Source organism: Otolemur garnettii, unplaced genomic scaffold (genome assembly GCF_000181295.1).
Source record: "Otolemur garnettii isolate 467f Iridium unplaced genomic scaffold, OtoGar3 scaffold00027, whole genome shotgun sequence".
NCBI lineage: Eukaryota > Metazoa > Chordata > Mammalia > Primates > Galagidae > Otolemur > Otolemur garnettii.
Window position 1 is genome coordinate 719,580 of NW_003852422.1, and position 21,438 is coordinate 741,017.

The window sequence follows — 21,438 nt, forward strand, 5'->3', positions numbered from 1 at the left end:
TAACTCACACCTGTAATCCTAGCACTCTGGGAGACAAGATGCGAGAATTGCTTGAGCTCAGGAGTTTAAGACCAATCAGGGCAAGAGTGTGACTCTGTCTCTACAACAAACAAACCAAAACTTTAAAATATCAAGTATTAGGGTGGTACCCATAGCTCAGTGGGTAGGGCACTGGCCACATACACTGAGGCTGGTGGGTTCGAACCTGGCCTGGGCCTGCTAAACAACAATGACAACTGCAACAAAAAAACAGCTGGGCATTGTGGAAGGTACCTGTAGTCCCAGCTACTTGGGAGGCTAAGGCAAGAGAATCGCTTAAGTCTAAGAGTTTGAAGTTGCTGTGAGCTATGACACCTAAGCACTCTACCAAAGGGTGGCATAGTGAGACTCTGTCTCAAAAAAAAAAAAAATCAAATATTAGCTCTACAGAGATTGTGGAAACAAGTGCCAAAATATGAGGTCAATGGTAGTCTTGAGTGAGTGCTGGGCCTGGGGTAGGAAGGGCAGGAAGGGCAGAGGGCTGACACAGCCACCTGGCTGTATAGACGAACACCTGTGCAACTCTGTGCAACACACAGGCACAGTAAACACAGACCACCCAGGGCTGGAGGGCAGAGACCACCCAGGGCTGGAAGGCAGAGACTGGAGCGTGCCCCAGGACTAGGAAGCAAAGGATGTAGCATACTGTCTTGTGGGGTCATGTGATGAGACAACAGGACAGCCCCATAAGGGACTGTAATGCTCAGATGGGACAGCTCTGGGGACAGCGAAAGCCAGGGTGCCTGTGCAAGAAGGGTCTCCCGACTGTCCACTCCGCAGAAGGTGAGGGAGAAGGTGACTAACTGTCTCTGAGACGGGCTGCTGCTGTCCACTTATGGGGGCATACTGGGAAGTGACTCACAGAGAAGGGACCTAAGACTAGAAGGAATTCCGCACCACAAAGAACTGTCCCCCTTCTGCAGAGGACGCACTACACTCCAAGGAGGCATTACACTCTGAGGGCCAGAGCATCCCCAGGATGGGCTGCAGCATGAGCTCCTGTCAGTGACTTGGTGGAGTGAGGGGAGCCACTCCGCTGAGAAGCTGCCTCTGTGAGATGCCTGAATAATGTGATGTGCCTCAGCTGACATTCTGGGACAGCTGACAGCTGCCCAGTTCAGAGGGCTTAGCTCTGGCAGGCTGCCAGCACAGATGGGCTGAGACAGTCAAGCTTGAGGGCCTGTGCCAAGGCTGCGTAGAGAGAAAAATGTGGACAAAGACGCTCTAGCAACTCCCCAGCGTTGGGCAGCCTCAGTTGGCCCTCGTGGGCCATCTCTATCCAGTGTTTCATGCAGTCCTGAGGACATTTATAGACTCCAGGGTGGACTACGATGCTCCCAGATAGGGACACAATATGCCAATTTCACTGTTTCACTTGGCTGGAGAATGCACGCTCCCCAGCACCCCACCAGACAGCTCTCTATCCCATGGGCACTCTCTGAAGGTGTATGTGGACCAAGAATCATGATGGCATAGTCAGGGCTACAGGTGAGTGGAGCTGCTGACCACAAGCAGCAGGCCCAGGGCCCAGAAAGGTGTCTGGATGAGCTGGATATCAGCTAACCTCTAAAGCATTAAGAACAGGAATGGTCACTGCACTCAGGTCTTCAAGCTGGGCCTGCTCACCAGAGCTACAGATGCCACCACCACAACAGGGCAGTGTCTGAACCTCACAGAGACGGGCAGTAGAAACCCTGGGTCTGCTAGCAGGGACAGAAGGACAGATGGCACCAGGACAGCCTTACCTCCAGAGAGTCCCCAGAGATGACCAGTGCACAATCATGCTTCCTCCTAAGTGCATTCAGCTCTAAGTGGGCCTCTCCCCGACTAGTTACCTGCAGTGAGGGAGAAAAATTATCCCAAATTAAAATGCTTCGTACACTAGAGGCAAGAACAGATAGGGTATTATTTGCAGAATTATGGTAAGAAGTTCTAAACCTATTTATTATCTAATATCTAAAGGTGTTTCACATTTGGACCTACAACAAGGTCTTTCCAAATTTTTCTTCTAGTGCTGGGTATATCTACCTGCTCATTTAACACAAATTGTTTTCTCATTTGTGGCAACTGAGAGCAAGAAACTTACAGTGTAAAGTGCAGTGAAAATACCACACTTTCATGAAATTTGTGTAAAAGGGTGCCTATGAGTTACTAATTACCATGGTATAGTCTGGGAGGGTAACTGGCTTTGATGAATACATTCCCTTAAGATACAGCTGTAATGATCAAAATTTTCTAGCAGCTCACACGAGACAATTATTTAATGGAGAACTGGGCTGGAGGGGGTTGGCGCAGGTGAGCAGGGCTGTTGAGAATCACTGATGCAGAAGGGCCCCAGCACAGGTCTACAGGGTTTCATTTCAACAAACTAGAGTCCGAAGCCCAGGGGAGGTGAGTTTGTCTATGCCAGAAGTCAGGTAAGAGACAGAACTAATGCAAATCAAGATTTTACTTAAATACGTATCTTATATCTTATCATCATTTATCAAATGATATAAAATACTTTTATGAAATTCCTTCTGCTGTCTCTGCCATGAGTTTCAACTTATTCCCGCTTTTGTTTAGTGTTGGAAGGATTTTAAAAATCTAAAATTAAGTCATGATCTTGAAATATTTTAGAATGACAATATTTCAAAAATCAATGTACTAGTTTTTGACATTCTTCCTGTGGAGACTTTATGGGGCATAAAATAATTGATATATTATGGGAATGAAATAAATTAAAAGCTTCGTGTGGCTCAAATTTACAATCTCAGACTCATCTTTACATAGGTAGATTTTATTGTGAAAAATTTAATTTGTGGTGCTATAACACTGAAAAGTCAACAACAATTGATCTGAAGTTTTATCAGAAACATTAATAATTTAATTGCAAATAGTAGTCTTCAGGGCCTAATTTGTGATTCTGATGCTTCAGAACAAACTACATTTACATGTAAATTATACTCAAGTAACTACTTCAGTAGGTGCAAGTGCTTCATTTAGAACAGACACAGGCACACAATGTCTGTTTACCCACCATCAATCAAGATCTAAGAAATTTTTATTTTTTGTTTGAATTAAATTTACTTATAATTAATACATACAGTAAACATATGAATTTAGATTATTTCTATTCATTTCTTTGAACTAATTAAGGAAGAGCATTTAGTCTGAAAAAGGTAGTAGACTGAAAACATATTTATTTTGTATTTAGGGCTTGTTCACAAAAGCAGCTGCTGGACCACATGTGTGTGTAATTGATAGAAAAATGTAATTTTTTAATGGATATACATTTTTATAAATTGAATAGAAAGTGAATGTAGTATGTCTATTTTAAAATCAATAGTAAATAATATTAACAGAACAACAGCAAAAACTTGAGATTTTAGAGCTTATTCACTCTATCAAAAAGCAGCTTTTGATTATGTTTTGATCATGATATTTATAATTAAAAGAAATCTCTCTAACTTTTTAAAAGAAATTGAGTATATTTTTAAAATTACAATACCTTTAAAAAGGATATTTTGTAATTAATAAACAAGTGCATATACATCCTCAAAAAACAATAGGCTTTAACTGCAAGATACAACATTTAAAAATTGTAAGTGATTTAGATACACACTTACTTGTCTGAAAATATGAATGTCTTGTGCTCTGGACACCAAATGTGAACTTTTGGCAATGCAAGTAGCTGTCTCGAGCTTATCGCCTGTTAGCATCCATATCTACGGAACAATTCAAACTGGTGAACTTCAATAATACAACCACACCACTTTCACCTCTTAAATGTGTCACTTTTGCAAACCCAGGTCCACTGCAATTATTCACAACAGCCAAAAAGGGGAAGCTACCCCAGTGTCCACTGACAGATGGATGGGCAAACAGAACGTGGTCTCCCCACACAAGGGAGTCTCACTTGGCCTAAGAAAGGAAGAGTAGTCTGACACAGGCCAGTGTGGCTGACCCTTGGGGATATTATGCTCAGTGAAGTCAGTCAGTCCCTAAAGGACTAATTCCATGTGATTCCACTCCCAGAAAGTCCCCAGGACTCAGAGTCCCAGGGACAGAAGGAAGTAGTGGTGCTGGGCCTGGGGGCTGCATGTTTAATGACTGCAGAGCTGCAGGTGGGCGAGATGGAAGCTGGAGGCAGACAGGTCATGCTACACAGCAGTGTGGATGTGCTCAAGGCCACTGGGCTGTGCACCTGAAACAGCTAAACTGGCAAGCTGCATGTTTTACACACTTCACCACAATAGAACAGTGTCTGCGCTTGCTCAGCTATAAGTGAGAGCAAAGTGAAGCCCAGACACAGTGGAAAGTTCTGGGTGCCCGTGGAGGACACCAAGGTTGGCACCTGAAGGCACTCTGATGGGGCAGCTGCCCGTCGCCGTGGCCCTCCATGCCACACACGGGCTGTGCAGGGCACCTGGCCAGGGCAGCATCAAGGAGATCTTCACTTCAACTCACTCGCTTTTCAGCTGGAAACTGAGGTTCAGATGGGTAATTGGCTCAGAGTTGAGCCAAAAGTTGTTTATATCAAATAAAAAATGTCAAATAATACTAGTTTTATATTAGAAAACTAGAAGCACACGCACATGTGAGTATACATTCCTAGACTATGAAGAAAGTCAATACCAGGGTATTTGATGTATAACAGGATGTTTCACATGACAGCAAAAATCTTTCAGTAATATTCTCTTCATCTCCTCTTTTCATAATTTCTATACGTCATATAGAAATATGCATATTTGGAAATAGGAAACAGAAAAATCCTTACGAGGTATCCTGATTATTTACTTAGGTATGCTCTATTTGTGGTTCTTTTCAACGTTTGAAGATTTGGGCTTTTTTATTTATTTTACACATTGTATTCACATGACTGGACCTGAGGTTATGACATAATAAAATTATCTGACAAAGCTCAACAGTTCCCATAGCAACGCTGAGTGCGACTCAGGAATCATATGTGAGGCCTGGCTCAAGTACCTATCACCTTCCAGGTTCAGAGGAACATGTGAAAACAGATTTCTCATTATGCAAAGAGATGAAAAGGACCTGACCCTTCAGAAAGGGAACGCAGAGGATAAAGGCAGAACTCAAGAATCTCTTAGACGGTTTAGCAAAGAATTAATACAAACACCCACATCTTTACCCAAGGAATGTTTTCTACTTTAACATATTGATAATCAGGCATGTATAATTAAGAAATAGATTGATCAGAGTTTATTAAAAATTATAATGAAATGAACAGGTCCACCTTTTTCTAATTAACCTCATTTCCTCATACAATTTTTTGGCTATACAACTCAATTAAGTTTAAGTAATTATAACACTGTGAATCTGAATGTTCTCTCATTATTTTTAATTCCTATTTGAACAGTTCCTCTGAAATCAGAGACAGCCTCACGATGTACTTTCGACTAAGCCTTCCAGACTGTGTACCCGCACGGGTCCCTGCAGAGTAGCACACACGCCACAGTGTCAGCACGGAGGCTCACAGAATGTATTTTGATTTGAAGTTAGACATAGCTTTTATTTTCCAACATTTTACTTCAGTTTTTTGTTTTTTTTCTTTTGAGACAGGGTCTCCCTCTGTTGCCCAGGCTGGAGAGAAAGCAGTGGAGCCATCACAGCTCACCGCGGGCCCCCAACTCTGGGCTCAGATTCTCCTGCCTTGGCCTCCCAGGATGCCGGGATCACAGGTGTGAGCCACTGTGAGGGGCCTTCCCTTCAGTTTTGTCTCTCCAGTCTGGCAATATATAAGTTTGTCTTTTAAAACCACATTATATTTTTTTCCTTGTGGTAGTACTAAAATTTCTGTACAAATCTTTAACTGAACTTTCAGCTTCAGTGAGAACATGGGAAGTAAGAAAGTAGTTTCCTAAAAAATAAAACTACCACAAAGTGCTAACGTCCCCCATCCATGAAGAGGACATGTCAGTGAGGAAGAGGCAGCAGGGTGTGGGCATAGCAGGTGAATCCACTGCCGTGCAGTCTCCAGGGAAACCCCCAGAGAACTCAGAGCCGCTGAATCTCCCCATTGTAAGAGAAACGTAAATTGAAGTTTTACAGATGCCACATTTGAGTGCCCAGCAGTCAGAGATCAAGCAGCTGGACAAGATGGGGCACTGCCAAGGTATGGGGAGGCTGTGGGAGTGTCAGGCGCACGGCCCTGAGACAGGGGACTCTCCAGGGCCCCTCACAGGCTGACACCTGTTCTTCCTAGGCAGCACCTTCACACATGCCTCACCGCTCAGGCACCTCAAGTGAGCGCTGAGGCTCCCGCTGCACATCCTGCTGTACCGTTGAGTCTGTGACAGTGGGGACAAATTATTTCATCAAAACATTTATTTGATGTCGGTTTCTGAACGACCCTCACTCTAATGTGAGTTTTTGCCCATATAAGCGGCTCTGAAGAATGGGATGACTGAACGGCACAACTCAGTGAGCAGCCCTCAGCCCACACAGCCCCATTGGACACGTGCCCTGGGCCACTGAGTGCTGCCACAGTAGAAGCACATAGGGCCCTGAGAGCCGACCAGGAGACTTGGGCCTGCGGAAGGAGGCCAGGCTCAGCCTCGCAGGACACAGAGCTCTGACAGCAGACAGGAGGGGCAGAGCGCGAGGTGGAATTGGGAACAAACTGAAGACCTTCCCCAGGAGGGAAAGGTCAGGGCTCCATGAGGGCAGAGGGTACAGGGAACAGACCCTGTGGCAGGCACCACATGCAGACAGGTGCCAGCGTGATGGCTCCAGCATCCCCCAGGACAGGGGGTGGGACAGCTCTCCCCATAATCCTTGTGTCTGTGAGCCCACCAAGTGCCACAAACTTCATTGTTGGAACACAGCAGTGTCTGGGGAGCCGGGATGGGGGGTGCTGAGGAACAGAGCAGTGTCTGGGGAGCCGGGATGGGGGATGCTGAGGAACAGAGCAGTGTCTGGGGAGCCGGGACAGGGGGTGCTGAGGAACACAGCAGTGTCTGGGGAGCTGGGATGGGGGGCTGAGGAACACAGCAGTGTCTGGGGAGCTGGGACGGCGGGCTGAGGAACACAGCAGTGTCTGGGGAGCCGGGACGGGGGGCTGAGGAACAGAGCAGTGTCTGGGAAGCTGGGACGGGGGGCACGCTACCTTGATGCCCGCATTGCGGAGCATCTCCAGGGTCGGCCGCACATCTGCCTGAAGCTGATCTTCCACACCCGTGAGGCACAGCAGCTCCATCTCCCGCTCCAAGCTCTCGACCACCGCAGCTACCTTGAGAGTCCTATCGTGGAGACTCAGCTTGGCCTGGCTGTATCGGCTCTGGAGACAGAGGAGAGCCCATGTGCACACCGTGTGCGTGCTGTGTGTACTCCACATTGATGGATGGTACCACCCTGCAGACACAGGGAGATACCCACATGTACACGTGTGTGTGCTCTACGAGTGTGCTGCATCATCACCCAAGACTTATGCACTTGTAAGTTACAACATTAGAGAAATTCTATAAGGGCTGCTCTGTGACCCCCTCTCCCAGGGGGCTGGAGAGGGCATGGAGACAGGAGGCTGCAGAGCCCAGACCAGGACCCTTCTGAAGCTGCCTTTGCGCCCGGGCTCTGGCACTTCCAACTTTGCCATTTCATGCGAAGACAGAAGAAATCATGTCAGTGGAAAGAGCAGGTGCTGGGGTAGTGGTGTTGCTGCCCATGATGGGCACCTGGGAGCAGCTCACCTCAAAGTCCTGGTACTGCTCCTCCGTCAGCGACCTCCTGGCAACCACGAGTGTCCGCAGCCCTTCCCGAGCCATGTTGCCACACTGTAAGGAGAGGCCATGTCACCTGCGGGTCCCACAGAGTGTCCTACCATGTGCGACATGTACCCTGAGGATGACCTCACCGGTCACACCACACTCTGGTGAACACTGTGGTTCCATGTGCATGTGTCCTGTAGAGAAACTTGGGCAAGAGCCCTAGGGAAAGTGCAGCCTGCACAGTGGCTCTTCCTCATGAGACGGAAGCTCAGCGCCATCGCCACACAGCACAGTGTGTATGTTAGAGGGATTTCGGCTTATACAGAACTTGTTTTAATCTCCCAACTCAGATAGTGAGTGGAGGTGAGCAGGGAGGGCTCAGCTGGGGAGTGGAGGGTAAGAATACACACTAAAACCAGGTAGCAGAGTCTGAAGACAAGTCTCTGCCAGGTTCTACTGTGTTCTCAGGCAACACACCTAAACATCCTGCCCCTTGCTTTCCCCACTGGTGGAAGTAAGTAACAGTTGTCCCAGAAGACACAGTGGTCTGCGTGAGCTCTTGCTGTATTGTCAACTCACGTGTCCCTGGCCACACCAGGCACCTGAAGGCTGCTGTGCTACAGCCCCACAGCTCATGGGCCTGGCCCTGTGGCCAGTCTTGGGCAGGGAAATTGAGCCCTGTGGAAGCATGGGACTTGATTTGCAAAGCAAACAAGAAATGGAAATGCATTCATTGCCCATAGCCACAGAAGGCCTGAGAATAACAAATCACCACTGGCCCCAGCAGAGGTACCTACCCAGCGGTGTCAGTGCAGGAGGGCTGAAAAGACTCCTGGAATTGAGGCTGTTCATGGGCTGGAACAAACCTATTTGGAGGTAATGGAACAATCCCCAAAGCATGCCCCGATGTGCACACATGGTCAAGAGCTCCCATAGCGGGTGTGTGGACAGGGCCCAGCCTTCAAGTTCTGGGAGTGCATTCTTACTAGACCACTGCCCCTTGGGCTCCCACCCAGATGCTCATGTGCCAGAGGAGTGCAGCAGGGCTGCTGGGCCTATCCTGTGCTGGCCTCTCACTTGCAGAGTGAACGAGGTCCCTTACGGGTCCTGTCCTCATGGGTCATGGGATATGACAGGTGACCAGAGGGGAAGCCTAGCAGGGCTGCCCGCAGAGAGCATGTGTAGTCCCACAACTTGGGACTTCTCTTGCATGGCAAGCACATTCCTTATCCAAACATGTCCCCTTCTGCTCCTGGGTATAAGGCAGTGCCCGCCCACAAGGAGCAGGCTGACCAAGGCAGATGAAGGCTGGAGGGCGGGAGGGAGTTCTCCCAAGGGCTGTAGGCAGGGAGAGAGACCTCAATGGGACAAGAGGGCAGCAAAGGCAGGACTCACATCAGCGACCCCTGCTTGAGGAGCAGACCCAGAGCACCTCTTCTGCAGGTCTAGCAGGGCAGGTGCTCAGGGTTGTAGGGGGGTCTGGCTCTACTGAGGACAGACACACACAGGGAGTTCTGAGACTTATTACCAAGTGCTTAGGAAGCATGCCTAAGATTTCAATCTGGTATTTCAGACAATACTGTGTTCTATAAGAAATAAACTTAAAAAACAATGTTCCGAATACTAAGCTGTGCCACTGTCCACATCTCACAGTTTCTACTCAACAATAAAGGACTTTAAACATTTCAGTGGGGACTCTTGACTCCCTCTCAAATTGCAAATATTGCAGAGCTGTGCCAAATTTTAATGTTTTTAAAGTTTCTTTCCCATTGAGTTTAGGCTGTTTTTGGCATTTGTGGTTGGTAACACAGAGAAATCAGTGGTGATCATGTCTTCCTTGAAACCCCAAGAACTTTCACAGCCCAGGCCCGACCCTAGCTTTTGTCAGGGGCCCCTGAGGTGAAGGCAATTCTTGGACAGAGACCAGCAGAGGTGGTGCTGCCTGTTACCAGGCTCTGTCACTGCTGTCACCATGAGGCAGAGTCTTCTAAAGGTAATTTTAGCAAATTTCAAGGGCAGAGGAACTTGTTATAGCTAGAGAACAACTAAGCTTGTTTCCATAAAGTTGATACTATTATTCTGTACTTAAGCAAATACATTCTAGACCAATTAATTAGCTACATTTTTAATGAAAAGGAAATCAAACACAGTAAACCTGGTTATGCAATGTCACGACTGAAGACTGAGGAGCCCGTGTTGGGAGAAAGGGTGCACAGGGCCCGGTGAGGGCCACCCATAGGCCTTCTGTGGGGCACATGTGTGTGGAAGCACCCCGAGACTTGCTCCGCAGCTGCCTTGAATGTGGAGACAGGGTACCTGGGCTGGCACTGTCCAGGGACGGCACTGGGGAGCCATCAGGACCACTGCACCACACTGGGGTACACACAGACACACACACACCCTGGACCCTGGTCACGTGCAGGCTCGGGGGTCACGTGCAACCTGTCACCCCCAACTGTCTCTATGGCAGTGGTTCTCAACCTGTGGGTCATGACCCACAGAACTGTATTAAAGGGTCGTGGCATTAGGAAGGTTGAGAACCACTGCTCTAAGGCAAAAGTTAGGTCTCTAGGTGGGATATCCAACCCTAATAAAGCCAATTTACTACATTTTGTGATAGAAGGTTCATCTGCAAGAAGGTTCATCTGATAGAAGGTAAATAACTATTATTATTCCTATTTTTTGAAAATTCCTGTTTAATCACCTGGCATGTGGATGTGATGTGTGCAGCCACATCTGGAGGCTGCGAGGGAGGGCTGGAGAAGAGCCCAGCCTGGCCCTAAGCCCCACCCTGCATACCCCAACCTATATATCCCCTCAAGTTCCCTTCTCTGGGGAATGGATAGTGACCTTCACAGGGCCAAGGGTCACAGGAGACACCAAAGGTGATGATCACAGACCACTGTGATTATGGAGGCGAGGCTGTGACCCCATCACACCTTCCCTGCTGCCCAGTGTTAACCATAGCTCAGCCTGGTCAGCCTGGTCCAAGCTGCGCAGGTCCCACATGAGCCCTCCTTATCCCATGTTAGGACAATCCCCTTCCACTGAAGATCAGTCCACATATTTCCTCTTTTGGGAGCTTCCTTTCTGTGGCCTACTTTACAGTGAGGACACAGTGTGTGACACACAGAACATTCAGAACATGTGTTTGTCAGTCACTTGTGATGTCACTGTGGAGACTCTGGTCAGCAGGGAGCTGTCACCAGTGGAGTCGGGGAGTCAAAGGTCACAAGCAGCTGTGCAGGGCCAAGTGTCCTTGCTTCCTTTATGACACTAAGTCTGGAGCCTGATTTAAGTCTGTGTCAGAGGGAGGGAAGCCACTCATCTCAACACCTCCATCTACCCAGAACATTTTTATTTTAAGTCTGTTTACAGACTAATAATCCTTGAATTTCAAGTTTTCAAAAATTAGCCCTTTCTGTTATACAATCAGAGCAATTTTTTTTTCTTTGCAAACATTTGGAGGACACAAGTTTATAGCCAAGAATCCAACTCTAGAGAGCTTGCTTGAAACTGAGTAATTTCCTACAAACTCAGGCTCTGAGAATGTGTTGCCCTGTTTTTTTTTTCTTAAGTAAAAAGCTTTCAGACTAGAATAGTATTTTCAATAACAATGTTGGTGAAGGGTCAAAAGATATACCTATGGAAAGCAAATGCAATGTTGAGAAAATAAATGTACATAAAATTTTTATTAAAGTTATCTTTGTGAAAAACAATCTAACATTATTTGTCTGTTGCAAGATATTTATTGATTTGACCTCATAAAGCTAAATAAATTAAACAAGTATTTTATAATTAATTGCATGTCATTATGACCAAAAGTAATTTTTATGGCATTTTACTGGGTCTTCAGGGAGTTTAATTTATTCATGCCCATGATTAGATCAAAGTGCCCTGAAGTTAGCATTGATTCATATTGCCAACAGCATTGTGAGCAGTGGGGTGTGGCTGCTGTACTGACAGATCATTGCTGAGGTCTCAGGGTGAATGGGAGATGTCTGAACACCGACCGTAATGCCCACACCATGAAAAGGTCATGCTTACAACTGCAATGCTTTAGGGTTACTCTGAAATCAACTATTAATAGACACATAAACTCAATATAAGTAATATAGCCTAAGAAGGCTAACTATTAATACAAATCATTTTTGTTTAGGAAGAATTTAGTGAAATATAGAATTGCTCATATTTATATCTTATTTCTATTGTAAGTGAACCTTATGTTCAAATTAGCATCAAATTCTAATTAAAAGGTTGCAAATATTTAGGTCACAAAAGAAATATATTAAAATATAACTTTGGTTATATATACAATGTCATTTGAGAATTTTCTAGTGAACGATCAACAATGCTTTTTATTTTTCACTATTATCAATAAGGACCAACTCATAGCTATCTACATGCACTCACACAGAAAACAAAAATAGTTATTTATGTGGAAAGAAAAGCTTTCATAATTAAAAAGGAGTCCTATTCTCTCTGCTTGATGAAAGTGAAAAGAACGGTAAACATTTAAAATAACTTAGTGGAAGAAAATGATGTTGTTCTCAGCAACCTGTCAGTGTCCAGTTTGGAATTATGATGGTTCAACTGATTCCAATGACACCAGTGTCTACAAGTTGGGGAAGGATCTATTTTTCAGTCACCTGCTCACTAAATTTCATAAAAACATTTGTACAAATGTTGAGAATAACTCACCTCCTCTTCCAGCCAATCATTATACTGCACAATGGTGGACATTGCCACGTCCGCACCTTTCATGTAAAATGTGATTTCTGCTGTGGACTCATCCTGCAATAGAACAAAAATGAACACAGGTGCATCCAGGCCGCACTGCCCGCTGTGCAGGTGAGGCATCCTCAGGGAGTACACACCTGCGTCGGCGGCCACCTGCCCTTCCCTCTAGAGGCTGTGCCTGCCCTTCAATGCTCGTGCAGCCAAGAACTGAGAAAACAGCTGCACATCTTGAGACACTATGCTGAAGTGTTTGAAATAACATTTCTCATTTCATGGGTACATGACTCGGGCTGACAAATTCTCACAAATTTTCTTTTTTTTAAATTTTTTTTTTTATTAAATGATAGCTATATACATTAATGCAAACATCTCATAAATTTTCAAAGTTTGATCGAATGCTTCAGAGTTTAGTAAACTTCCAAAATATGTTTTTTGTATGTGTTAAAAAAAAAACTAATAGAGGAATATTTCAGGAATATTAATGGTCATAAGTCACCATTAAGGTGAACTCTCTGGCCTGTTTTCACTGAAAATAAAACAAAATAGGTTAAATTGATTCCAAAAATTAACAAGTCACACTTTTGACTGATACTGCCTCAGGTCTTATAGGAAAGCTGTTTCTTCTCACTAGAACCATACCAGCTTCCCAGCCAACAAATTTTTAGTTTAGATTTTTAAAAAACTGTAACAAGCACAGGCATTTGAATAAACATTTAACTTTAACTTTTCTTTTGGGAAATTGTTTTATCTGTCTTAAAATAGCCAAGAGGAAATGTCAAGTGTGGGTACCAACCCCCCTCACCACACTGTACCCTGAGGATGACACCCATGCGCTTGCTCTCGGAGGTGAAGGGGAACATCTGGAGGATGCGAAAGGTGAGGATCTGGCCGCCAGGGGTCTTTAGCTGCATGGTGGTGAGGTCTCTGCTGACCAGGGTGAGGCCCACGCTCTCTGTCCACTGTACCAGGGCGACCTAAGGGAGACCAGTGACACATGAGGCCACCAGTTGGCTTGGGAAAGCAGGCCGGCAGCCAAAGAGGTGCTGAGACACAACAAACTCAGGAAAACTTATTACACTGAGGACTTTCTGTCTGGGGGCACATCAACTATGCACTTCCATGCACAGTTGAACAATGTTTCCATAGGTGAACAACAGACACTCTTTGGTCTCATATTTTTAAAACAATGGCCATTATGGATTATAAAGACGTTTTTTAAGTATGTGTTCACTGGAGACAGCAGTTCTAGACCCTGAGTGCAGCACCGACAGCTACCGCGGAGCTAGTGATGGGGCCAGCAAGGCTCTCCCTGATCTACTGACCCCACAGGAAAGCCAGTAACGCAGAATGTCACCTTTACCCTGGTCTTGCTTCCAACGCTACAGTCACTGCATCTCCATGTGACATCTGCGACATCACAGGAGAAGCTGGACAAAGAGAGGGCAGCTCTGAGGCCAGGTCTTCACTCTGCTCTTCCTCAAAGTGAAAAGATACTTGCTAATTGCTCTAAGGCTGAAATGATGTGAATATTCTCCCTGGTACCTCAAAGGTACTCAAAAAATAAGAGCTATTCTTACTATAATAATTAATTTATTAAAATTTAAAAATTTTAAGAGGAAAATTTCTAAAGTTAATTTATAAATTATATTTTATGATAATAGGTATTTTCTAAAATAAATTGTATCTTTAAAAGCAACCTCATAACTAACATAACTAATTAGTTAAAACATGATACACCAACCCTGTTAGGTAGTTAAAGACATACGACCCAGCAAGAATGCATATCTCCGACACACTGCCACTTCCACTGCCACAGAGGGTCGGGGCGGCCCCAGGCAGGCAGCCGGTTCCTCCTGAGGCCCCCTGGGATGGCCCCTCATGCTGCTCTGTGGCACCTGCCGGTTCCTCCTGAGGCCCCGGGATGGCCCCTCATGCTGCTCTGTGGCACCTGCCGGTTCCTCCTGAGGCCCCGGGATGGCCCCTCATGCTGCTCTGTAGCACCTGCCGGTCCCGACACCAGTATCTCCAGGCCAGTGAGCTCATCTCCTGCTTCCAATTTTAACCACTATGTAAACTCTTAGAATTTTATCTTGGGTTCCGATAACTTGAATCACTTCAAGGACATTTTAAATTCTGCCTAGTGTCCAGGATTTTTTTGTTTGTTTGTTTGTTTTTACACAGGGTCTTACTCTATTGCCCAGGCTGCCGCAGCACACTGTTAACTCCAAACTCCTGGGCTCAAGCAATCCTCCTGCCTTGGCCTCAATGAGTACCTGGGACTATAGGTGTGCACCAACATGCCTGGCCAATTGTTTTATTCTTCTATGGAATGCAGGGCATCATGGAACAGGGTATGGGGCCTGAGCCCCTGTGCCTGCCAGTCCTCTGAGAGCTGCCCTGGGACCCCTAAAATGGACACCTGCCTGCAGGTGTGTTCCAGAGAAATCCAGAATGGACCCGCTAGGCCTCCTCTCTGTTGGGTGGCATGAGTTCACTCTCCAACATTGCTTAGGGTCTTGTAAAGGAATTAAAGACAAGCAGGACTGTAGTTTCAGCACAGTAAAGACACATACATACTTACACAGTTTTAAATCACACAATGTTAAATCACATGAATTAGGAAAACATATGCATTAGGAAAAAAATTTAACTCATAAACTTCTGGTAATTTTAAAAGTTAGCTTATGACAAGTGAAACTGAGTAATCCTAGAAAAGCAGGATTGCATGAAATTATAATGAGCTCTATTTGTGGTTCTTCCAGTTGCAAAATCAGAAACACACTCTCACTGAAAAGGCAAAAAGGATGGGAAAATCGAACCTTGTCCACCCAAGTCGTTTACCTGTACCCCAGAAAGTACTTGACTGTGCCATGTGCTATTTCCAAGGAGAACACACACCATCCTGCTTCTATGCAGGAGAGAGAAGCTGCCCATTGCCCATGACCTGGCCTTCAAGACACGGCAGGAAGCAGAGCCCATCGGTCCTCAGGCTGCTCCGGCTGGCTTTCTCCACAGTGCCAATGCTGGACACACTTCAGAGCTGTGCTTTCTCAAGTGCGAGTGACCGCATGCCTACAGAGCTGGGACTTCTCCTCAGCCCAGATTTATCTTTTCAAGAAACAAATTTCATTGTAATTAATAGAATCATGCAGTTAGCTATTTATAAATTCAGAGGCAGCAAATTGTTATATATTAGACTTCCCTGCAGAGATGTAACTGTACAGAAGTGTCCCTACTCTGTGTTAAGCCACACGAGGCTGTTAAATAGTGAACTTTCACATCTGGAAGGAAAGTGACATCTAGCCCTGCTAACTTCCCTGCTGTGAGGGCCCCTCACAGGCACCACCTGGTGGCGAGGTGGGTCTGCACAGCACCTGCAGAACTCCAGGAACAGCGGCTGAGGCGCCCGGCTGCCACATGCCAGCAACACGCCTGGCTTTGGCACTTCTCTGCTTGACACCTGCACCTATGGGTGGACTGACAGGTTAGAAGATGTCCTTGTAAAACACTTATGCTTTAGGTTGAAATTTTTGCATGTAATCCATGTATGTTACTAGAAAAATCACAGGAACAAGAATTTGAAGAGAAAAAAAGCTTATTATGTACCGTTGTACAGCGGTGTTCCAAACTGGAATATTAGGAAAAACCTGCTGTATTCCACACATGTATAAAATCATGTTTCCCTGCCATTCAGTGTGACAGTCACAGAACCCGTACATGTAAGGCAACATCACATTTTTCACATTAAAGTGGTGTTCTTACAACATTCAGTGCCTACTTCCCCCGCCTGACCACCATGTGACTCATGCACCTTGATGTGAGTAGATGCAATGCTTCTAAGAAGGTCGTCCTCTTTGGCCAGGTTCAGGACCACACATCAACGAAACTCCAGAAAATCCACTGGCTTCTCATCCTATGTTTTATGCAGTGGCAAGTAGTTTGCAAGGCCAATTTGAAATAGAACGGAAGAGGACTTGGACACCATTTCTTCCCACGGATTGATGCCCTGGTACTTATCAATGCTGTCATCAGCTCTGTCTAAGCTTCCCATGAAATGTTTATACACCTTGATCACGTCTGGATGCTGAAGTTGGATGTTCTTTTTCAGTTTCTGGGAATAATGACTGACAAGACACTGAGATCAACACCAGCACCAGGTGAGGCAGCGGTGACATCACTGTCACCACCCCCTGCACACAGTGCTGCCTTTGCCATCAAGTCGATAATCCAACGTGCCACCTTCTTTTCTCGTCAGAGCTACATCTTATTCCAGTGAAACTCCGTCAGGGTGATCCTTTCTCACTGTGCCTGGTGCCTGATGTCCCACTGAACTGAGCTTATCCAGAAGAGCAACGCTGGTGAAAAGTGACCTAATACCAAGTGGTGCTGTCCACAGTGTGCTCTGTAAACTGAGGGATAAGTAATGCACCAACAACTCACCCCTCATGTTTAGTACTTGGGTTTCTACCCTGATACAGCTGAAACCAGCTAATGTGGCCCAGACGAGCCACACCACACCCAAACTAATGGCCAAACCTATTGGGCTTTCCTCTAATATAAAGTGTTTGCACCCATGACGACTACAATAAGGAACCCTGAATTCATCAAAGCTGAAATGGGTTTCACTTGGAATAAATTTTATACATCTCTGATTAAGTATGCTTATAAGAGGTCGCAACTTGGAAAACCTGTCCTTTGGGCCCAAATTTGCATTGTCAGCAACATGCAAATTAGCAAGTACAGTGGTCGTGTCTCATGGCAGCACCAACAAGCCCATTCTGCACATCTGCTCTTTGTTCCCAGAACATGTGCCTTCCAAGAGCGTCGAGGAATGAGATGTGACCACCCAGAAAACATCTGAACTTGGAGCTGGTCAAACTCAGATTTACACCCCACTGCAGTGTATAAGTTGGAGCATATGATACGAGTTCAATAACCTCATCATCAAGAAAAAGTTCCAGAGTTTCTGTGGAAGTTCTCATTTTGGTGAAGAAATTTTTGGTGGTTCTGCGACTACCTTCTGCGGGCTGTGCAGTTAGCTCAGCTTCTTCCATTTGTGAACAAATTTGTCACTTTCTTTTTCTCTGAGGGAGGGGGCTGCACAGGAGACATAGATGGAACTTCATCTCCAAGAGAGTCATGTTCAGTGCACACGAGAGGTCACTGAGTCAGGCTCAACATCACACCACCTTGAATAAGACACACAACAAAGAACGCAGCAAAGAACCTGGAGGATTCTTAGTGCTCCATCTTCCTCCTCTCCCAAGTCCTCACCAGAAATAGGTGGTGGAGCCTTTTCAGGCAGCTGTATCACACACTTGCTCCTATGCTGCGATTTGCCTCTAACAGCTCAGTATCTCATGTCAACTTAGAATTCAAGGCCTTGTGAGACTTGTGAGGTGATTTCAGCTAAAAAATGGGAGAAAGATTTTTCAGTCCTAGTGGCTAGGGTATTGCCTAGTGCTCCAAAATTGGAACATACACCATGTCATAGCTGAACTACTCCAACAGTAACAACTTCAGTGTTTCCTCTTTATAGCACAATAGCATAACTACTAGAGAAGTAATAAAAAAAAATTACTAGTGTAAGATATAGTGCAGTAAAATTGTATGTGCCTGTTTTTGGATGGTTCTTCAAAACTGGGCTGAAAATTTACATCACTTTTGAGTAAGGTCCCAGCATGCCATTATCTACAACAGACTAACTCTGTGCACTGTGTGATGACAGGGACTCTCAGGAGGCAGATGTGTGAGAAGGTTTGACCTCAGCATTGACCTTGAACAGAGGATACAAATGACTCCCAGGCACTACTGGTCCAATAATGGAACGTTAGGCATAAGTCGCTAAATGGTTGAGCTCAAATTTGGAAATGTGTTGAACAGGCTGGAATACTAAGTTTAAAGGGATAAGATAAAACATTAGAACAAAAATAAATCAAAGGCCCTGAGGTTCTTACTGTGTCTCAGGCTGGCCAGACCTTGTCTGGAGTGTCAACAGCAGTCTGGGGGATGCCTCAGTCTTTACCTGTGACACTGGAAGCTCCCTTCTCAATATGTAATTGCTTCCTCTGTCCTTTGTGGAAAATAATGCAATTAGGAAATTTTGACTCTTGCCCATTTTGGTTAAGTATTTTATTAAAATCTCTGTGCCCTCCTCCCCCAAGATGAATCACAGTGAGTGACAGATCTTGCATCCTACCAGACTGTGGGGACATGGTCTGCTTATCTGCATTGTGTTCTCGCTCTTTCTCTCTCTCTCTTTTTTTTATCAAGTTGTCATTTGAGAGAAACCGCAGCCTAGAAATTTGTGCTTGCACTTTCTGGGTTTCTGACTGAGCTGAGAGGACCACCCGTGAGGACCTTAAGCTGGTTTGAGCACTGGGCCAAGCAGCATCTGTGGTACATGCTGACATTTGCTACACTGCACAGATGGTGGCTACAGGAGACCATGCGGCCTTTCTCAGGACCATGAGGGTCCTGTGCTAGTGTCCAGCGTTGAACAGTGTGTCACTGGCCCAGCTGGAATTAGAGCCCTCAGCCATTCTCCAGCCTGAGAGTACTGGGTCTGGACTCACACCATGGACAGCACAGCACCGTGACACAGAGCATTAGCAATATGTGCTGCTATGCCAGAGAACGAAAACAGAATGCATTGAAGCCAACAGAAATTACACACGCAAAGACCAAAGAAACACTCTGCAACACTGTTTCAAATGAGAAATGAAAGTGAAGCTCTAAGACGTTTTCCTAATAAAACTTCTCCATAAGCTGCAAATGATCCACAATACTCCAAGGATCAATTCACACAGTGAAAGGTTACTATTACGTTTTGACCTGTAAATTGCATCTTTCCACGAATACCCTATCATCTCATGGTGCCCCACCTCAGGCAGAACTGGGCTTTCTATATTTGGTGACTCACATCTGTGTATTATTCAGTTTATGCTTGGTTTCACACCCCCATGCAAGTCGGCTTCTTATACCTAGCCAGCATTCATCCAATCATCTTTAGTCAGTTTAACTCTATCTAATGCCAACCAGAAAGAAAAAGAATATTCACCTCTTTCATAAGAGATCCCATGCTTTAATTACTGTCCTCATGTGACTTGATCATTATTAGACAAAATTCTTTTGGTAATATACAATTAAACATTTCTGAATTAGTTCTATAAACAAGTAACTACAAAGGAACATAATTCAGATGAGGACCTGCAGTGCTGTTAGAAACCTCACTGCGAAGGCACCGAGGTGCTCAGTGCTACATAAAGACCTGGTCTTCCTCATCGCAGTCAGACAATTCCAGACACATCAGGAAACAGTGATTGCCATGGGCACCAGCAGAACTTCTGTGCTGTGAGCACTGTGGTATACAGCAGAGACACAAGGGGATGTGGCTGGGTAAAGGGAACCTCTGGTGAATTTTCTTCATATACGTGAAATATACGAGTGATGTTCTTTTTAGAAGGCTCTTAGAATGACTTACATCCGGTGATATCAAATGTAGAAATTAAAGAAAACGTCAAAGCTATTGACAGTTTGAGTCTTTCTTCCTAAAGATGTTTGAGAAATTATATATACTTTTGTAAAGTATGTGAGCTCTCTATTAATATAAAACCAACAGCATCCTTAGAATGTGTGCTAAGATTTTTTAAGTAACAAGTGCAGGCAGGTAGGAGTTTATGCTTTGCCAGCCAACTCGAAGCCCCACATGCAGACCTAGTAAAAACAATCTACTGCTAAAATTCCTCCTTCTGACTTCTGAGTCTTGCTGTACAAGCAGGAGTGGGGTTTATTTCTAATAATAGGAAAGTTACAAAGATGGACAGCAGCTAGACCAGGGCCAAATACACACCTAACAGACCCCTTCTCTGACTTCTCCTGGCCCAGCCCAGGACTCCACACGTCTGGCGTGTGCTCAGTGCCTGGCATGTCTCCAGAAGGGGTCACTCTGCCTGATCGGAGTCCTGTCTGCGTCCTCAGTCCCACATCTGCCCCCGACCAGCAGGCTCTGCCTCTGTGGCCCGCCCCACCATCGGTGCACCCGGCAAGGTGCTTCCTTCCAGCTGTCACCTTCCCTGGGTTTATTATATTCACGGACGCAGACTCGGGAATAAGAAAAACAAATTTCCTAAATGAATGAAAACTAAAAACCTCTTAATGTAACTTAAAAGTGGAAATCTTGAATGGAATTCTTTTTTTGTTGTTGCAGTTGTCATTGTTTAGCTGTCCGGGGCCAGGTTCAAACCCGCCAGCCTTGGTGTGTGTGGCCAGCACCATAACCACTGTGCTACGGGCGCTGAGCTGAGCTGAGTGGAATTCTCAGCACCGCAAACATCAAAGGGTCACATTCTCATCACGTCCCACATCAGGGCTCTCCTAGACTCTCAGAACAGTTTGGGAAAATTACTCAGAGCAATCTGGACTGTGAATTTTAAAAACGTAAATCTCTCCCTGGGTGTTACTAGTTTGCCTTAAAGGATTTCTTTGCATACAAAATGCTGATCACCTCAAAGAAGTAAAGTAGTTTACAAGGAATTTATGAAGTCAGTGGGTACAGCTGTATGTGGGCACATGTGCAGTGAGGTCTTCTCGGAGCCTCCCTATGCAGGGTTACACCCACCACAGTTCAATCCTCTGCCACCCAAGCCCTATTTCTGGCAATGAATCATGTTGAAATACTGTCCAAATACTCCTTGCTGCGTTTCCTCAGATCTTTTTGTGCCGACTGCATACAGATGTGAGAAACAGAGGGTCAGTGATTCAGGCGGAAGGAGCCTTTCGCTGAGTTCCCAACAGCCCAGACTGCAGCACCATGGAGCCAGGACCGCTTCTGTGAGACAGTTTCATTATTTAAACAGGAAAAAGAAACCACAAAGGTGTTTTTTTTTTTTTTTTCCCAAATGGGGTGAAATAGGAGAGGAAATAATGGAAAAGATAATGAAATGGAAAG

At 45.4% G+C, this 21,438-nt stretch overlaps 1 protein-coding gene across 2 annotated transcripts in view; it reads right to left on the reverse strand.

Annotated features, from left to right (window-relative positions):
• The window catches only part of ATP9B (ATPase phospholipid transporting 9B (putative)), a 244,444-nt gene that overhangs the window by 23,022 nt on the left and 199,984 nt on the right, over positions 1–21,438 (reverse strand). For both annotated transcript variants that reach the window (XM_003788391.3, XM_003788390.3), the window contains exons 16-21: positions 13,301–13,462; positions 12,450–12,542; positions 7,731–7,814; positions 7,151–7,321; positions 3,648–3,746; positions 1,785–1,874 (exon numbers count right to left, since the gene is read on the reverse strand). In XM_003788391.3, the coding sequence (XP_003788439.1) occupies positions 1,785–1,874; positions 3,648–3,746; positions 7,151–7,321; positions 7,731–7,814; positions 12,450–12,542; positions 13,301–13,462 (699 nt within the window). The remainder of the gene's footprint in view (positions 1–1,784; positions 1,875–3,647; positions 3,747–7,150; positions 7,322–7,730; positions 7,815–12,449; positions 12,543–13,300; positions 13,463–21,438) is intronic.